Source organism: Delphinapterus leucas, chromosome 10 (genome assembly GCF_059928025.1).
Source record: "Delphinapterus leucas isolate spDelLeu-1000000601 "Yukka" chromosome 10, BTC_Dleu_Yukka2, whole genome shotgun sequence".
NCBI lineage: Eukaryota > Metazoa > Chordata > Mammalia > Artiodactyla > Monodontidae > Delphinapterus > Delphinapterus leucas.
Window position 1 is genome coordinate 16,689,967 of NC_143138.1, and position 16,076 is coordinate 16,706,042.

General features: G+C 40.9%; 1 protein-coding gene across 1 annotated transcript in view; it reads left to right on the forward strand.

Moving 5' to 3' along the window:
* The window catches only part of CDKAL1 (CDKAL1 threonylcarbamoyladenosine tRNA methylthiotransferase), a 648,803-nt gene that overhangs the window by 612,199 nt on the left and 20,528 nt on the right, over positions 1-16,076 (forward strand). Inside the window, exon 15 of the mRNA XM_022586761.2 lies at positions 2,602-2,766. Coding sequence (XP_022442469.2) covers positions 2,602-2,766 — 165 coding nt within the window. The remainder of the gene's footprint in view (positions 1-2,601; positions 2,767-16,076) is intronic.

The following is a 16,076-nucleotide window of genomic DNA, read 5'->3' on the forward strand; positions in this document are numbered from 1 at the left end:
GACATCAGCCTGGAAGGGCAGGGATTTCCTGTCCCTGTCACAGCACTCACACAGGCTTTTGATTGGTTGGTCTGTTGGTTGGCTTTTTTAGTTTTGTTTAGTTTCAGGTGTTTTGTTTTTTTGGGTTTTTTTAACTTCCACATTGATAAAAAAACGCTGGGGGCAAAGGGAAAGGAGTCTGTTCGTTGGACTCAACTCAAGTTGGGTGAACAACTCTGGAGACCAGCATAAGGATCAAACCAACTTCACTATGAGAGTTTTCTTCGAGGCCAACCTGAAAGGCTTCCCACTCCCTGCCCGTTAAAGTAGCATGCTTTGCCCCACCAGCAGCTAGACTTCTATTTTAGCATTTGGGATTCCACTACCCCAGGTGGTAAAGCAATTCAAAAGCGATTGAAGAAAACAGTGCCTCCTTCGGGGGCCATGGACCCTGGGAAGGGCCAAGGAGGAGGTGTAATATGCCCCTCCTGGTTAGAGACCCTCATAAGGGCATAGGGATTTCATGGGTCATCCCTGGATCGTATTCGCTTTTCTCAATATCAAGTGAGTTTTCCTACTTTTCTTTCTTTTTTTTTCCTACTCTCATCAAATGACAAGTGAAACTTTTTTCTGTGGGTCACGGCTTGGGAAGGCTCTTCAGGCCAGCCGGGGCAAGTCACGTAAAGGGTGGGCGAGGGAAGCCGACTGCCCATGTTAGAAAGCAGGGAAGCCGGAGCCGGAGGGGCCTCCAGCATGGGGCACAGACTGGGCACTGGGTCCTCAGGGAAAGCGGGGGAGCTTTTCATGGCCCAGACCGAATGTGCCCTGTTCGGTCCCCAGTAGAGACTACAGCTGAGGATGGATTCCGAACACTCCATGTCTGAGCTGAGTCTGTCTCTTCCCCGTTTTCCACCTCAGTAATTGACTCCAGAGAGCCATTTTCCTATTCAGGCCAAACTTCTGCTCAGCCCTCGGGAGGAGCTTGATTGTATCTTGGTTGCCTCTTTCCTCTCCTTTCTCTTGCCATCTGGGTTTTCGCCTCAGCAGGGAACTTCTTTCCCCTTCATTTTAAAGGTGATGGCATGCCTCATTAGCTGTTTCCTCCAATTTAAAGCAGTCAAGCTTTTTCCAATTATTAAAACCGGAGGGAAAAAAACACTGAGCCCTTCATTCAGATCAAGACAGCAGATCAAGGAGAGTTATTTTCCCCGAGAATAGTACCAGATCTCCGAGGGATAGTTTGCTCTAGAGATTTTCTTGTTTTATAAAAACTGATTTAAAAGGGCTTTCATATCCTGATACTAAAGCTTTTTTAGTCCATTTGCTTGCCACGAGTAATCCACCACCCAGGTGACCTTTCTTCCTATACTTTGATGAAGCAGTGTACTCAGTGGTCATAAAAAATCAAACTCAGAAAGACCAAGATCCATTTTTGCCTCTCGGAGAAATTGGCTGTGGAACTTCTGGCTCTCATCTGATTTTTCTTTCTTTTTTTTTTTTTTTGGTCTCTAAAACCAAGCATATCAAAGATTTCATAGGAATTATTTTTCTAAAAAAAAGATGACTTCCAGAAGATTGTATCTAGATATCAAAGTATTGCTGGATTAGAATTAGTCTATTTATTTTGGATTATGACTTGAAAAGATTGGCAAGTAGCTCCAGTACTGAAATAGAAGTGTGAGGGAGACATAATACATACAAACTACCTGTAAGTCCAAGAGGAGGGGAAACATTTGCTCGAGGTAAACAAGTACCTCCGTCAGTAATCTCTAGTGGAAAGGGACCATCTGACAGTTTCCTGTGAGCCAGCCAAAGTACCCTTCAGAGGAGCTGGTTCTACGTGGAGGTAGAACTAACAAATACATGCTTTTCATAACAGAACGAAAGAAGTGAATGGCAGCCATCAGTTAAAGGAGTCATTTAGCTCCAAACACCAAGGTTTGGAATATTGAAAAGGTGGCTTTGAAATATTCTTCCTCTTCCCCCAAAACACACACACACACGTGCACTTGCACACACACATATGCACCCAAACATGCGGGCCTTTATTTGAAGTGGCTGCTCAAATCCTGACTCTGACAGCAAACTTGGAAGGTATTAAAAGTATAAAGCTTTCATCAGTGTTGTCCCAGTTTTCTTCATTGCCTGGGACAGCCAAGAGTCGGATATCAAAGGCCTGTCCAAGAGTGACTGGCGGATGCCTCGGGCGGTTCCAGGCCTGCCTTCCACGTGCCCTCGGACCACAGGCATCCCACAAGGAGAGAGCGCTGTCTATAGCCCCTTACCCCTCCCAGAAATGCCTTCCCTTCCTGCTAGATCCCCAGGTCCTTGAGCATCTGGAAGATAGAGCCCACTTAGGATGGGATCCCCAAAGAGAAGAAGGACATTAAGGGACAAGTGAGGAACTCTGAATAAAGTATGGACTTTAGTTAATAGTAATACACCAATATTGGCTCATTAATTGTGACACATGTATCATACCAACATAAGACGTTAATAAGAGGGACACTGCGTCTGGGGTATACCAACTCTCTGTGCTATCTTAATAATTCTTTAAGTCCAAAACTGTTCTAAGATAAAATTTTAGTTTTAAAAATTAAGCCTTCTCTAATTTTTTTTAAGGTTTTAGTGCCAAAGAACCCCACATTCATGGGGAAAATGGTCGAAGTGAACGTTTATGAATCAGGAAAACATTTTATGAAAGGGCAGCCAGTTTCAGATGCCAAAGTATACGCGCCATCCATCAGCAAACCATTAGCAAAAGGAGAAATCTCAGGTTTAACAGAGGTGAGTAGAAGATGCTTTTCCTCTCTACCCTGCTAGTAAAACAGCCGCTCTGGAAGCACAGCGATTTCCCACCATGTTTCTGTTATCATTTATAGTTCCCTTTTTATGTATGCATGAGGCTTTAATCCTTTCTGACAGATTGAAATCTGCATTAGAAAGATGCATTTATACTGATGCCTATAGCTTTGCTTCTCTGCCTGTGAAGGGAATAAGCTGTTTCTGCTTCTAGGCTAGAAACAGAGGGCAAAAGCCATTATTTTCAGGTGAAAGATTTAACACGGAAGATGATCTGATCCAGTATGTTTCTGTGTCAGTAGATCCTCAGTGGAAGGGGGTAAGGAAAGGATAATTTTTGTGCTTTGCGAAGCTGTTTGTAATATAGTAAAAACCTACATACAGTTAAACGGGCATTAAACCATGTCAGTACATGTGGTTATGGTGCCTTTCTCTAGGGTGTTAGCTGAATATCTGCCTGAGTAGTGTGGAGTGGAAATTAAACATTTTTTTCTTTCTATAAAAAAGTAACCTGACCCCTATTTTATACCTTGGTAAATATGGCTGTTTGCCAAGCTCTCTCTTACATTTCATTGAGCTACAGCTGTAAAAGCTGATGGAGTGTGAAATGAAAATGTGTATCACATTTCTAAGCATCATTTGATGTCCTTTCTTCAACACAATTGTGAAGTGCTCCCCAAAAAAGTATATAGCGATGACTTAACATTCAGAACAATGATGAGTGATATTTATCTGGCTATATAATTCTAAAACTGTTTTAATATATGTATTATCTTTTCCCTCAAAAGAAATGTCAAGGGCGTGTTAATTAAGCTTTAGGAATCATGACAAAGAAGTTCATATTATCTATATTCTCGCTTATTGTGGTGGTGGACTCTGGAATCCAAGCGTGAGTGACACCTCTCATGAGCTTGACGAGGACATGTGAAGAATCCGGGTGTATAGCCATCTGACTGATTATGGAATGACGCAGGCCAGCCTTTGTCAAAACCCTGCCAAGTGTGTCATCCTGTTCAACCAGGAGTGAACTCTCACACTTGATAAGCATAACCATTAACGTTTGCTGTTGTTTAGAAAAAATCATACATCATACGTGGGGCTTTGGATGGATGGCCAGGAAGGAACAGTGTAATCCAGCATTTAAATTATATTGCTAGAGATTTGGCTTTTGACATGTTAACTACTACTTCAGAAATTTTTAAAGGAAGTGGCTTTTAAAATTTTTTTTCTGTTTTTCCTCACAGTGTGTTTTACAAGGTTGATTTTAAATCGCCACAGTGAAAAGGATTTTATGACAAATGGCAGTGGTGGGCAAATTATTATTTCAAGACCCTGCCTGCTTTAATTCCTTCATGTAAGCCTATTGAAAAGGGTGGTATTTTTTTTAACATCTTTATTGGAGTATAATTGCTTTACATTGGTGTGTTAATTGCTGCTGTATAACAAAGTGAATCAGCTATACGTATACATATATCCCCATATCCCCTCCCTCTTGCATCTCCCTCCCACCCTCCCTATCCCACCCCTCTAGGTGGTCACAAAGCACCGAGCTGATCTCCCTGTGCTATGCAGCTGCTTCCCACTAGCTATCTATTTTACATTTGGTGGTATATATATGTCCATGCCACTCTCTCACTTCATCCCAGCTTCCCCTTCCCCCTCCCCGTGTCCTCAAGTCCATTCTCCACGTCTGCGTCTTTATTCCTGTCCTGCCCCGAGGTCCTTCAGAACCATCTTTTTTTTAGATCCCATATATATGCGTTAGCATACGGTTTGATTTTCTCTTTCTGACTCTGTATGACAGACTCTAGGTCCATCCAGAAAAGGGTGGTATTTTAAAACATCACATTAATAATACACAAATAAGGAAAAGCAGTGCCCTTTCACTGGTTCCTTAACTGTAGTGTTGCTTTCTAAAGGGGCAGAGCCCCATTTAAATCCCATGAGCAGTTTTTTCCATTCTCCTCTGCCTCCCTCCAGCCTGGGAAATGGTGTCACCAGTTCTCTCAACAGCCCTCCTCTGAGCCGACGTGACCCAAAAGCCCTATAGGTGAGATGAGGATAAAGGTCATTTGACTGCTGGCCCTTCTGGGCCTCTAGGAATTATAGTTTGATTGCATGCATTAGGCCAAAGCGTTAGGAATATTGATTTGGGCATTTACATTAAGGGAAACGTCAGGCAAGTCCTTTATCACCATTTGAGACTTCATGTAAATTAACGAACATAGCTTTATGCTTCATTATTTGTCCGCTTTTAAACATATGCCAAACTCGGGGTCAAAAATCCTTCCTTAATGAATTTGTCCTGGTGTTACAACTGTTTTTGCTAATGATATGAACCAAAATAAATTGAACAGCTTCCATTTTTATAGGATTTAGAAGTAGATGATAGAGGTTATAATCCTGTCTCAGGCATTTTGAGTCTTTGAGTACTGATAAAGGTGCCGGAACTCTTCAGTGAAAACAATGAGCCTCACTCTGTGGATGAAGTGTGGCCCTGGAAGCAGTTACACCTGAGTTTGCATCTGGACTTGCCAGTTTACCCTAGGCCTGTGACTCCTCTGAGCTTTAGTTTAGTCTGTTAAATGTGACAATAATGTCTGTTTCATAGGGTTGTTGAAAGGAATGTATTCAATAGTGTATGTAAACCACTTAAAACTATTTGGGGGACGTAGTAAATAGTTACTAAGTGGTTATTTTCCCTTTCCCCCAAATCTAGCTTCTCTAGAAAGAGCAGACTCTGCAGATGACTGTGGTACTATCAGCTTTGGTCTTGTGATCACGCAGTGCACATTGCATTGGAGTGGGGGTGATCTATTAGGGTAATTTATTCAGTGCCAGAGACACCAATCCCGTCAGAATTTCTATCTTCTTAAATTTTCTAGGCTTTTTCTGAGTTTTTCTAGAGTAATAACCTCCTCATACACACTTTGTAAAGAAACCTAGAAAGGCCAAAGCATCTAAAGCAAAATATTGTGTCAAAAAAAATTATTTTCCATAGTAAATGTATTTCCTTAATTGAGAATTTTAAGATTATTCTTTAAGTATTTATCCCTATGCTACTTTGGACTTACGTTGTCTCACTTTAGGCACTGTTGACCTCTTTTGATAAAACTCGTGAGAGGTACAACAGACTAGGGGGAGAAGCACAGGCTGGGTAGGAGTCATGAGATCTGGATTATAGGATTCTGGCATTTGCAGTAACAGACTCTTTGACCTTTTGTATATCACTTAGGTTCCCTGGACCTCGGTTGTCTCTAAGACTCTGTGATTGAAATATTTCATTTGACAAAAATGGATTGAATGCATACCCTGTGGCAGGGCTTTCAATTCTAATTCTGTTCTGTAAATATTAATAGAAATCAGGCCTTGTTATTTTCAAATAATAATAGTTACATAAATGCCCATAACATGGTGGGAAAGGAAAGCTATAGTAAAGTCAAAAGGTTACTGTCCTCTCAGAAATTATATTCTAATAAAAACAGCATATAGTAATATCTTTTTATGGTTATTAACTATTCCTCTTTTCAGTCCAGTTAGAGGAATGGAGGAAGAGAGGAAGGGGAGAGTAGGATAGAGAGACAAAATTAGTCTGGTTATTTTTAGGGAAGGTGGGAGCCAAAATGCCACCTCTAACCTAATAGGGAACATTTTAAAACAAATATCATTGAAGGGTAATTAATTTCAGAAAAAGGTTATGTAATAATTATCCAATGGAAGGCATTGTAGAGTTCAAAGGGGTAAATATAAATCAAAGAAAGGATAGATCATGCCCTTTTCTATGGAAACTGTCAGGCAGCTTTGTTCTTAGGAGGAAGAAGAGATGGGAGGAAGCAGGGGACACATAAATTTTCATAGACGTTCCAGGACAGTGATTCTCAAGTGTGGTCCCCAGACTTGCAGCATCAGCAATAAATGGGAACTTGTTAAAATGCAAATTCTTGGGCCCCAACCCAGACCTGAGCCAGAAATTCTGGGAAAGGGACCCAGTAATCTGTTTTTTAACAAGTTGTCCAGGTAATACTGATGCAGGCTGAGGTTTGAGAGCCCTTCTTCCAGGAAAATGATTCTCAAGTGGGAAGGAGTGTTTGATATTTGTGAAAACAGTATGTTTAGTAAAAAGGGCCAAAAGAGTAGGAACTTGGGGGAAAAACAGTTTTACGATGTTAAGAGCATGATATTTTTACCATGTTCTGTTGTGGAACCTAAACCTGTGTTAACATATCCAATTTAATGTGATGATCTTTTTATACAATTCATGTTTCTTGGAAAATTACTGTGCTGTTCAGGCATTCCATCTGAAGAAAATCTTTGGGTAAACAGGACCTAGTGTCACCTGTACCAAAACCCATGACTATTTGATAATATGGAAAATCATCTGAGAGCCATCATCAAAGAGTAGGATCAAAAAGCGGTTTTGCTTTAACTCTATTCTGGAAAATTTCTATTACAGAATATTTCAAGCATATACGGAAGTAGAGAGACTAGTATAATTATCCCACATACTTATCGCTCACCTTTAACAATTATGTCGTCTCTGCTCTTATTCACCCCCATCCCCCTCTGACTCTTTTGAAGAAAATCCCATTTACCATTTTATTTCATCGAGGTATATATCAGAAAATCTCTCTGAAAGATGAAAACTCCTTTTAAATACAGTATCAAATCTAAAATAATTAGCATCGATTCTTTATCCAGTTAATGTCAACACAGTGTTCAAATTTTGCAGTTTTTTAAGCAGTTTGTCTGAATCAGAAGGCAAATCAGGTCCACTCATTGCAATTAGTATGTCTTGTAAGTCACTTTTAATAATCTATAGGTGTTCCCTTATCTCTCTCTTTTTTTCTCTTTTTGTATTGCAGTTTATTTGTAGAAGAAACCAGGTTGTTTGTCCTGCAGCATTTCCCACAGTTTGGAATTTGCTAATTGTATCCTCTGATACAGGCTTCTCTGTTCCCCACTTGTTTTATACATTGGTAGTTAGATTTAGAGGCTTAATCAGATTCAGGTTTGAGTTTTTGACAAGATTACTTTGTGTGATGCTGTGCGTTTCCATTATGAGGCGTAGAATGTCTGGTTGTCTCTCTTTATGTGTCAGTGGTTGAGGAGCACTGCCTAGATTCATTGAGTCATTAGGGGTTTCAGAATGGTGGCGTTCTAATTCTGTCTTCCCTTCCTCATTTATTAGCTAAAAGCACTTCCATGAAGAGAAACTTTGCCTTACTCGTTTTTGTTTACCCTGAGGTACATTTCTGACAGGAAAGGTGAGAGAAAGGCTTGATGTCTTTCTCTCTGTTTACCAGTTTTAAAACTTTGAGTTGATTCTGTAACATCCTGAAAAGTAGCCAATGAGGGGTTTTTTAGTATTATTATAAACTCATGGATTTCGCATGTTTGATATGGTTTTATCCATTGCAGTTATTATATTTAATTGGTGCTCAAGTAGCTGCATTTTTGGAGAGTGGAAGCTCTTCAAATTACCTCCTCAATCCTTTGACACAGCTCCTGAAGTCTTTGATAGTTTCTTTGCTTTTTGATGTGACAAGATGTTCTAGGCTCATTGTTTGCTCCAGACCTGGAATCAGCCATGTCTCTAAGGAGCCTTGGTTTCTTTTAGTTAAACAAATGATATTTAGAGCCTACAGTGTGGGCTATTTAATTGGTCATTATTTTTATACCTTTCAGCAGGCGGAGCTACAAAATCCCCCCCCCTTTTTTTTTCAGTTCATACTAATGCTCCCATCCAGGTCAAATTCTGAAGTTTTCTGTCCTACACCTGTAACTTCTTTCTTCCATCCCAGTTCACAGTAACACAGCGTAATTATTCATTTGCTTTATCCTATAATATTCACGTAACTGCCTGATAATAACTATACCAACACTATCACCAACAATATGATTACTGAAAGCAGTTTAGGTGGTGGTGCTGGTTTTTCCACTGGTTTTGTTCATAGAGTGCATCCCACTAGGGATGTACAGGCAAAAAACGGTTCTAAAGGCACCCAAAATAATTCTTCATATAGTTATACCAACAAATCAATACATAAGTAGGAGTATTCATTTTCCGTTTCTTTGAATTTTTAACACTTAATTTTGTTTCATAATTATGTAAAATACTTTGCAAAATCAATCCTACAAAAGTGTGTTCTGAGAAGTCCATCTTCTACTACTCCTGTCGCTTCCACCCTGTTTCCTTTCTTACCTATTTAAGGAATTGTTTTTGTTTGTTTTAGTTTTCAGTTTATTCTTCCAGTGGTTTGTCTTAACAATGTAAACATTTTATATATATTACATACTTTTTATTACCTTCTTCTTAGATAAATGTGGATACTTTTGCTATTTTCACTTAGCAATATATCTTGATGGTTACTGCCTAACTGTATATAGAAATTCAGTGAATGTTTCTAATGATTTTTCTTAGGCTGTTAAACAAAATACCTGAAAGTCTATATTGCTCTAGCACCTGAGTTGAATAATATTACCCTGTATGAAACCCAATACCCTTTTGGTCAAAGAAAAGACAGGCAGAATTACCTTATAGAGAGCACTGGCTCCTAGACCTACAGGAGTGGACTGCAGCCTGATGGAAGGCATTAAAGTGGCCAGAGAAACAATAGGCCAGAGGATAGAAGTGGTCAGACATGCAAGCAAAATAGGGAAGGTCCAGAGCCAACACTGGCAGAAAACACCTGTGTCCCGGAAGAGAGGCTGCTTTGGCTGGTGGACTTCAAAACGTCAGACAACTATCCCTGTTTAGAAATGAATGCATCTGGTTACCTTAGCCTGGTACCATTATACACTTGATTCATTTACTTCCCTTTGTTGAGTCCATGATTACCAGGCCACCCTCTGAACATTGTTTGCCTTTCCTATGCAAATCTGCCTTCCTGCAGGAAGAAAATAGATTTGTTCAGACCTCTGTAAATGTGCTGGTCATAAATTGGCACTCCGGTTTTATACACTGGTCTCCCGAGTCCCGCCCACGTGATCCCTTCTGTAGGTGCTGAGCGGTTCAGTTTCTGAGCTTTCAAGGCTGTGAGCCAAACCCTGGGCCATGTTAAATCCCCTAAGGGAACAAATGCCACCCCATGTGGCCTCTGGAGAGATTGCAAGGGATTTTTCCCTCTCTCTGTACCTACTCTGCATTGCCATTGGCTAAATACTCCACGCCTACTGCTATGATGCAAAGCCAGTATTTATGGAGTGTTTATCATGGGCTAAATACTGTATCTTACACGCGTTCACTCACAGTATCCCCATAACGCTGTGAGGCAGGTACTATTATTATCCCTATTTCAGAGATGAGGAATCTGAGCATCAGTAACTCAATAAATAATAACAACTTAGGGCTTCCCTGGTGGCTCAGTGGTTGGGAGTCCGCCTGCCGATGCAGGGGACACGGGTTCGTGCCCTGGTCCGGGAAGATCCCACATGCCGCGGAGTGGCTGGGCCCGTGAGCCATGGCCGCTGAGGCTGCGCATCCGGAGCTGGGAGAGGCAAGCCAGGATTTATTTCCCAGTCTTACCAATTTCCAAGCCTGTGTTCTTGTTTTTGAATTGTGGTAAAATACATATATAACATAAAATTTACCATCTTAACCACTTTTAAATGCACAGTTCAGCAGTGTTAAGTACATTCACAAGTTGTTCAGCCCATCTGCAGAACCCATTTGTTTCATCTTATAAAACTGAAAGCCTGTACCCACTGAACAACTCCTCATTCAGCCCTGCCCCTGGCAACCACCCTTCTGTCTCTAAGCTCACATACGAGGAATCATAGCAGTATTTGTCTTTTTGTGCCTCGTTTCTTTCACTTACCGTAATGTCTTCAAGGTTCATTCTTGTTGCTGCGTGTGTCAGAATTTCCTTCCTTTTGAAAGCTGAATAATATTCCATTGTGTATTTACACAACATTTTGTTTATCCATTCATCCATCAGTGGACACTCGGGTTGTTTCCACCTCGTGGCTGTTGTGACTCATGCTCCTGTGAATGTGGTTGGACAGATATCTCTTTGAGATTTTGCTTTTAATTCTTTTGAGTATATACCCAAAAGTGGAACTGCTGGATCACATGGTAATTTTACCTTTTTTAGTAACTACCATACAGTTTTCTGCAGTGGCTGTACCATTTTACATTCCCCCCCCAGCAGTGCACAGGGGTTCCAGTTTCTTTCGTATCCTTACCAGCCCTGATTATTTTCTGGTTTTTTGGTAGTAGCCATCCTGATGGGTGTGGAATCAAACCTGGGTTTTTAATCCCAGGCCTATACTACCTTTCCTTTTTGAGTTGCAGGAGTTATTTGACAGCTTCTACACAGCAGTTTCCTTTTATGTAACAGAGAAGCTTACACTAGGTACAAAAAAGGAGAGAAAAAAAAGTGATGAGAAAATGGACAGCATTAATCATCTCTCTGCGTTCTGTTAAACGTGGTTCGAGTTGTGAGTTTGCCTTAGGGATACATAGGAATGTGAGCGCTACTGCTGCTTGGTAAAGACTAACCAGATTTACTGCTGAGGTTCTTTCTCCCCTTACGGCCCATGTTATAACAAATCACTTGAATCCTCCCATTTCTAGGATCGATACTTAAGAAGTCAGAGCTATTTTGTGCCTGACAGAAGAGAGAGAAGAAGAAAACTCTCTCCTAATTCTAAACTTAAAAGTAGTCAGTTTTATTCCAAAGTTTTCCTCTTATTACTTTTATTCCTAGTCATAGAGAATTGCTTTAAAAAAAGAAGAGGTAGGGTGGCTTTGTGAAAAGAGCTCGAGGTTTGGAACCTGTCAGGTGTGGGTTCAGGTTACAAGTACAATTCCCGTGATGTTGTACAGCACACTTTCTTCAGTCGGTCTCTTCATCTGTAAAACGGGCATAACTAATTCGCAGAAGATTAAATTAGATAATGGGGACAGTGTGCCCAGTGCATAGTACATATGTTAATATTTGATAAAGGGATTCAGTAAGTATACCTTTAAAAATCAGTGATTTACTGACTTCTATTTTAATATTTTTACTTTAACTTTCTAAGTGGTACTTTGCTTCCATTGGTCATCACTATACAACACAGTATAGCAAATAAGAACATGGATTCTGGGTTCTGATCACCTGCGTTTGAATCCTTGTTTCACCACAAGAATTAGACCTTGGGCAAGTTACTCAACCTCTCTCTACCTCAGTTCTTGCCCCTGGAAATGGGGGACATAATAGTACCCACTTCATAGGATTTACATGGAAATGGCTTAGCAATCAAGAAATGTCAGCTACTGTTACAGTAAATGTTGGCTACTGATAATTAATAATAATTATCATTATTAATTTGTGATACATGCTAGGGCATCATTTTACTTTAAGCAATGAAGGTAAAAATTGCATAATCTTTTATCATTTCAAATGTGATCATCACCCATTGGTTTCCTACAAAATGGCAAATGAAACCAGATTCATTTAGGGGTTCTTCCACACAGTGAGAATGACAAATTCACAGAAAGAGGCTCAGTAACAATCTTACAGCACTGGCTGTTCTTACTGACAGGCATTTCTTCCTCTTATTCCTTATGCCCCCTTTTAAAGGAGAATATTCTAGAATGGAGACCTGGACCTACCCTGTTTCTCACAAGGGAAGGGAAGACTGCCCCAGGGTGCCTGGCTGCCACCTGTTTCTCATCTGTTGGGACTTTGATCCTAATAATGGATTCACTTGAGCAGTTAGATAGCTCAGCACCAACATAGCCAGCTGCCCTCAGAAAGGAAGCAGACGTTTTAAAGGGTGGCATGGTTTGCCTCATTACCAGACAAAGGGCCAGCAGGATATTCAGGTGTACTGAGTTTTATGTACAAACTATACTATATTTTCAGAGCTTTGACCCTTCGAAAAGCATTGTTAAAATGCTTTCCTCTCCATCTAACATTCATTTCCAAAACTACTGAAGTGAAAGGGTCTATTAGTTCAGGGCCAGATTTGAAAGCGCATGAAAACTGCATTCATGAGGTTAAGAAATGGCTTAACAATTAAGTTAAAACAGTTGAAAGTGGATCTAATTTCAAACAGATCAGCTAACCGTGTTTGAAGTAAATGAGGGTGTGTTCCTTCCGACTTTTCCTTCCACCCCCAAGATACTGGCTCCAATCCCGAGCAATTTTTCCTAGTTTTTTTTTTTTTCCTTTTTAACTTTATATAACACTGAATTCTTCATTGCCCATATGTTAAATTGTTGTCACAATTAAAACTGTAGCACATTTAATATTTAGTCCATTTCTTCCTTTCATATGGCTTCTAATTAGTTCCATTTGCAGATCCATTAGGACGTATTTGGGTTTCACAGTCTAGATACACAGCTTTTATTCTATGCCCCTGAGCTGTATTTTACTGGGCATTACAGCTGAACTTGTATGATTATGTCAGTTCAAAAGGTCTTCAGTATGTTTGCAGTACCTTCCATGCACCAATTTGAGTACCATTCAAAGTATCATCAGAGCGAGCTGATGCTAGACAATTAGCTTTCATTTCACTTGCATCACTAACTGTACGATCACTGACGGTAATTTTCCCCCTCCAGAGGTGAGGGGACTTGCATGCATCAAGGAACTAATTGTGCCTCAATGATAATAATAATAGCTGCTGTTTAGTGGGCCTCTAGTATGTGCCTTGGTGTTGAGGCTTTTTACCTGTATTACCTCCTTTTATTATTCTGGCCTGGGTTAGAGCAGCTAGAACACATGAAGTGTCCTTTTTTTTTTTTTTTTTTCTTTTTTGATGTGGACCACTTTTAAAGTCTTTATTGAATTCATTACAATATTGCTTCTGTTTTATGTTTTTGGTTTTTTGGCCACAAGGCACGTGGGATCTTAGCTCCCTGACCAGAGATCGAACCCACACCCTCTGTACTGGAAGGTGAAGTCTTAACTACTGGACTGCCAGGGAAGTCCCATGAAATGTTCTTTACACGGCTGTGCACACTCACAAAGAGACATCATAGGGTGGGATTGGGCAGGCACTTTCCCTTCCTCTGCATCCTTTGCCCACAGTCAGAGAAGCGGGTAGAAGGAGCTTGAGGCAAGGCCATGGGCAGACTCCTGGAGCTGGGAATGGCTGGGGGCGAGAGAAAAGAATGAGGCCCCCCAGCCTGAATTACTCTCAGATTGAACATGCAGGTAATGCCCGGCTTCTCAGGGTGTGTTTTAGTACTTATTGAACATGATATTATCTAAGCACTGGACTAAATATTGGAGATAGAAATAATGAATAAGGTCTCGGCCTTTGAGGAGATTTTAGTCTGAATGTTCTTCTGGTAGTACTGCTATTCTGTTGTGACCCTTTTTGGGAGGGATTGGGGTGAGAGAGAGGGTCCTCTGTGTGTGCACTGGCTACCCGATGTGACATCATTGCTCTGGTGATTAAAGTTTTATGGATGATTCTTACCACATCTAAGGTGCCCAGAATTGCTCTTTTGTTCTCTCATTTTGACTACGTTACATTCAGGCTTTTTACTCAGCCATCAATTACCAGTGCCAAAGTATGACCATATGTCTTGTTTTGTCTGGGATGGTCCTGGTTTATACCCGTTACCCTGGTATAGTTAATAATAGTGCCCATTTTTCATTCTCCAAAGTATCCTGGTTTGGATGATAAATTATATGGGTCATCCGATCAATTCATAAAGTAGACCCAGCACTATGCCAAGCACTGCTTGGGACCAGCAGTCTTAAGGTGTGATCCTTGCCCTCAAGGAGATGGAACCGTAGTTGGGAAGAGAAGACAGGTGCTTATAAAACAAAATCTGTAATATGTAAAGTGCTAAACTGAATGACATCAGATCATAAGAGATAGGAAGATAGGAGACCTCTGTAGACTTGGGGTATCAGGGAATGTATAGGTTGGGGTTCTTTGATGACAACAGAAAACAGCTCAGTTAGTTTAAACAGAAAGGGGTTTAAAAAGGGATACTGGATCGTCCACAGAATAATTAGGGCTGTGGAGCAGACTCTTCGCTGAGTTTTCTGACAATAGCACCCAAACCACGTAGAAGCTGCTGGTAAGATATGTGACCTCTGCCCCTCCTGCCCCAGCAAGTTAGAAGCCCCAAGCCCTGACTGCTTCCTCGTGAAGCTTACTTCACAATCCAGGTCTCAGACCTGTTGCATCTGAGTGTGGAGAACCGGGGTCTCAGGTTTTGTACCCTAGGGACAAAGGAGGATGGGAAGTGTTTCTTGGAATCTGTATTAGTGAGGTGAGATTTACAGTGTGGAGACTGTCAGTGTGAAGAGAGTATTCACACAGTTCCCACTACAGAGGGTTTCGTGGATGTGATGGGATTAGAACTGGACTTGGAAGGTGAGAAGGACTTAATCAGGGAAGTGAAGAAGGAGATTTTTCTCAGTGCAAAAGGAACATGAGGCGAGTGACAGAATGCACAGGAATAAATCTGGTTTCCCTTGGGCATCTGTAAGCAGATGTGAGCAATTGGGAGCAAGCATAAAATAATGTTCATTGTGAAGAGTGGGCCCTCTGGGCTTTGAAGTAAAGTAGCACGTTATACAACAAAACACATGTATTAGTCCACGATAACTTAGGCTGTGCTGCAGTAACACATTAACCCTGAAGTCCCATGCTTAACACGAGAAAGGTTTATTTCCTACTCATACTACAGCACATCTGGCATCAGGGATTGTCTGCTCCACGCAGGCACTCAGGGACCCAGGTTGCCTATCTGGAGAACCAGGCTCTTCACTGCCTCCGCACAGGAGTGGTACAGGATATTTCTATGTATGTCTGTTGCCCAGAACTATTCCCATGGCCCCACCCAATTTCAAGAGTTTGGGAAATACATACTTCTGTATAAATAAGATAGAGAAGACATGGGTGAATACTAGAAGTTTCTACCATGCACGTTGGCACGTTTTTGAGCACGAGCAAAACAGTGAAAGTAGCCTGTGTGAACAAAAGTTCACAAGAGCAGGGCCACCCTGTCTCTTCTGTTCACCACCAGCTTCAGGCCATAGCACAGTGCCTGGCTCAGAGCTGGTGCTCTGTACATACTTGTTGAATGAACTTGGCTGTCACTGATACGCAGGGTGGAATAGAGGGTTTCTTGACCAGAGGCAGGGAGGTTGACAGTACATGATAGGTTGATATCGTCTATTACTTCAACTTAGGACATTAGTATATTCTTTAAAGGCTAAAAAAATCACAGTCAAGCCACCCAACCTGCTCTTTGAAGTCATTTGACATCTTGATAAGCAGATTGCAAAAACCCCTTTTTAAACTGATGTTAATCTTGCAAATTTAAATTCTTTTCGTGG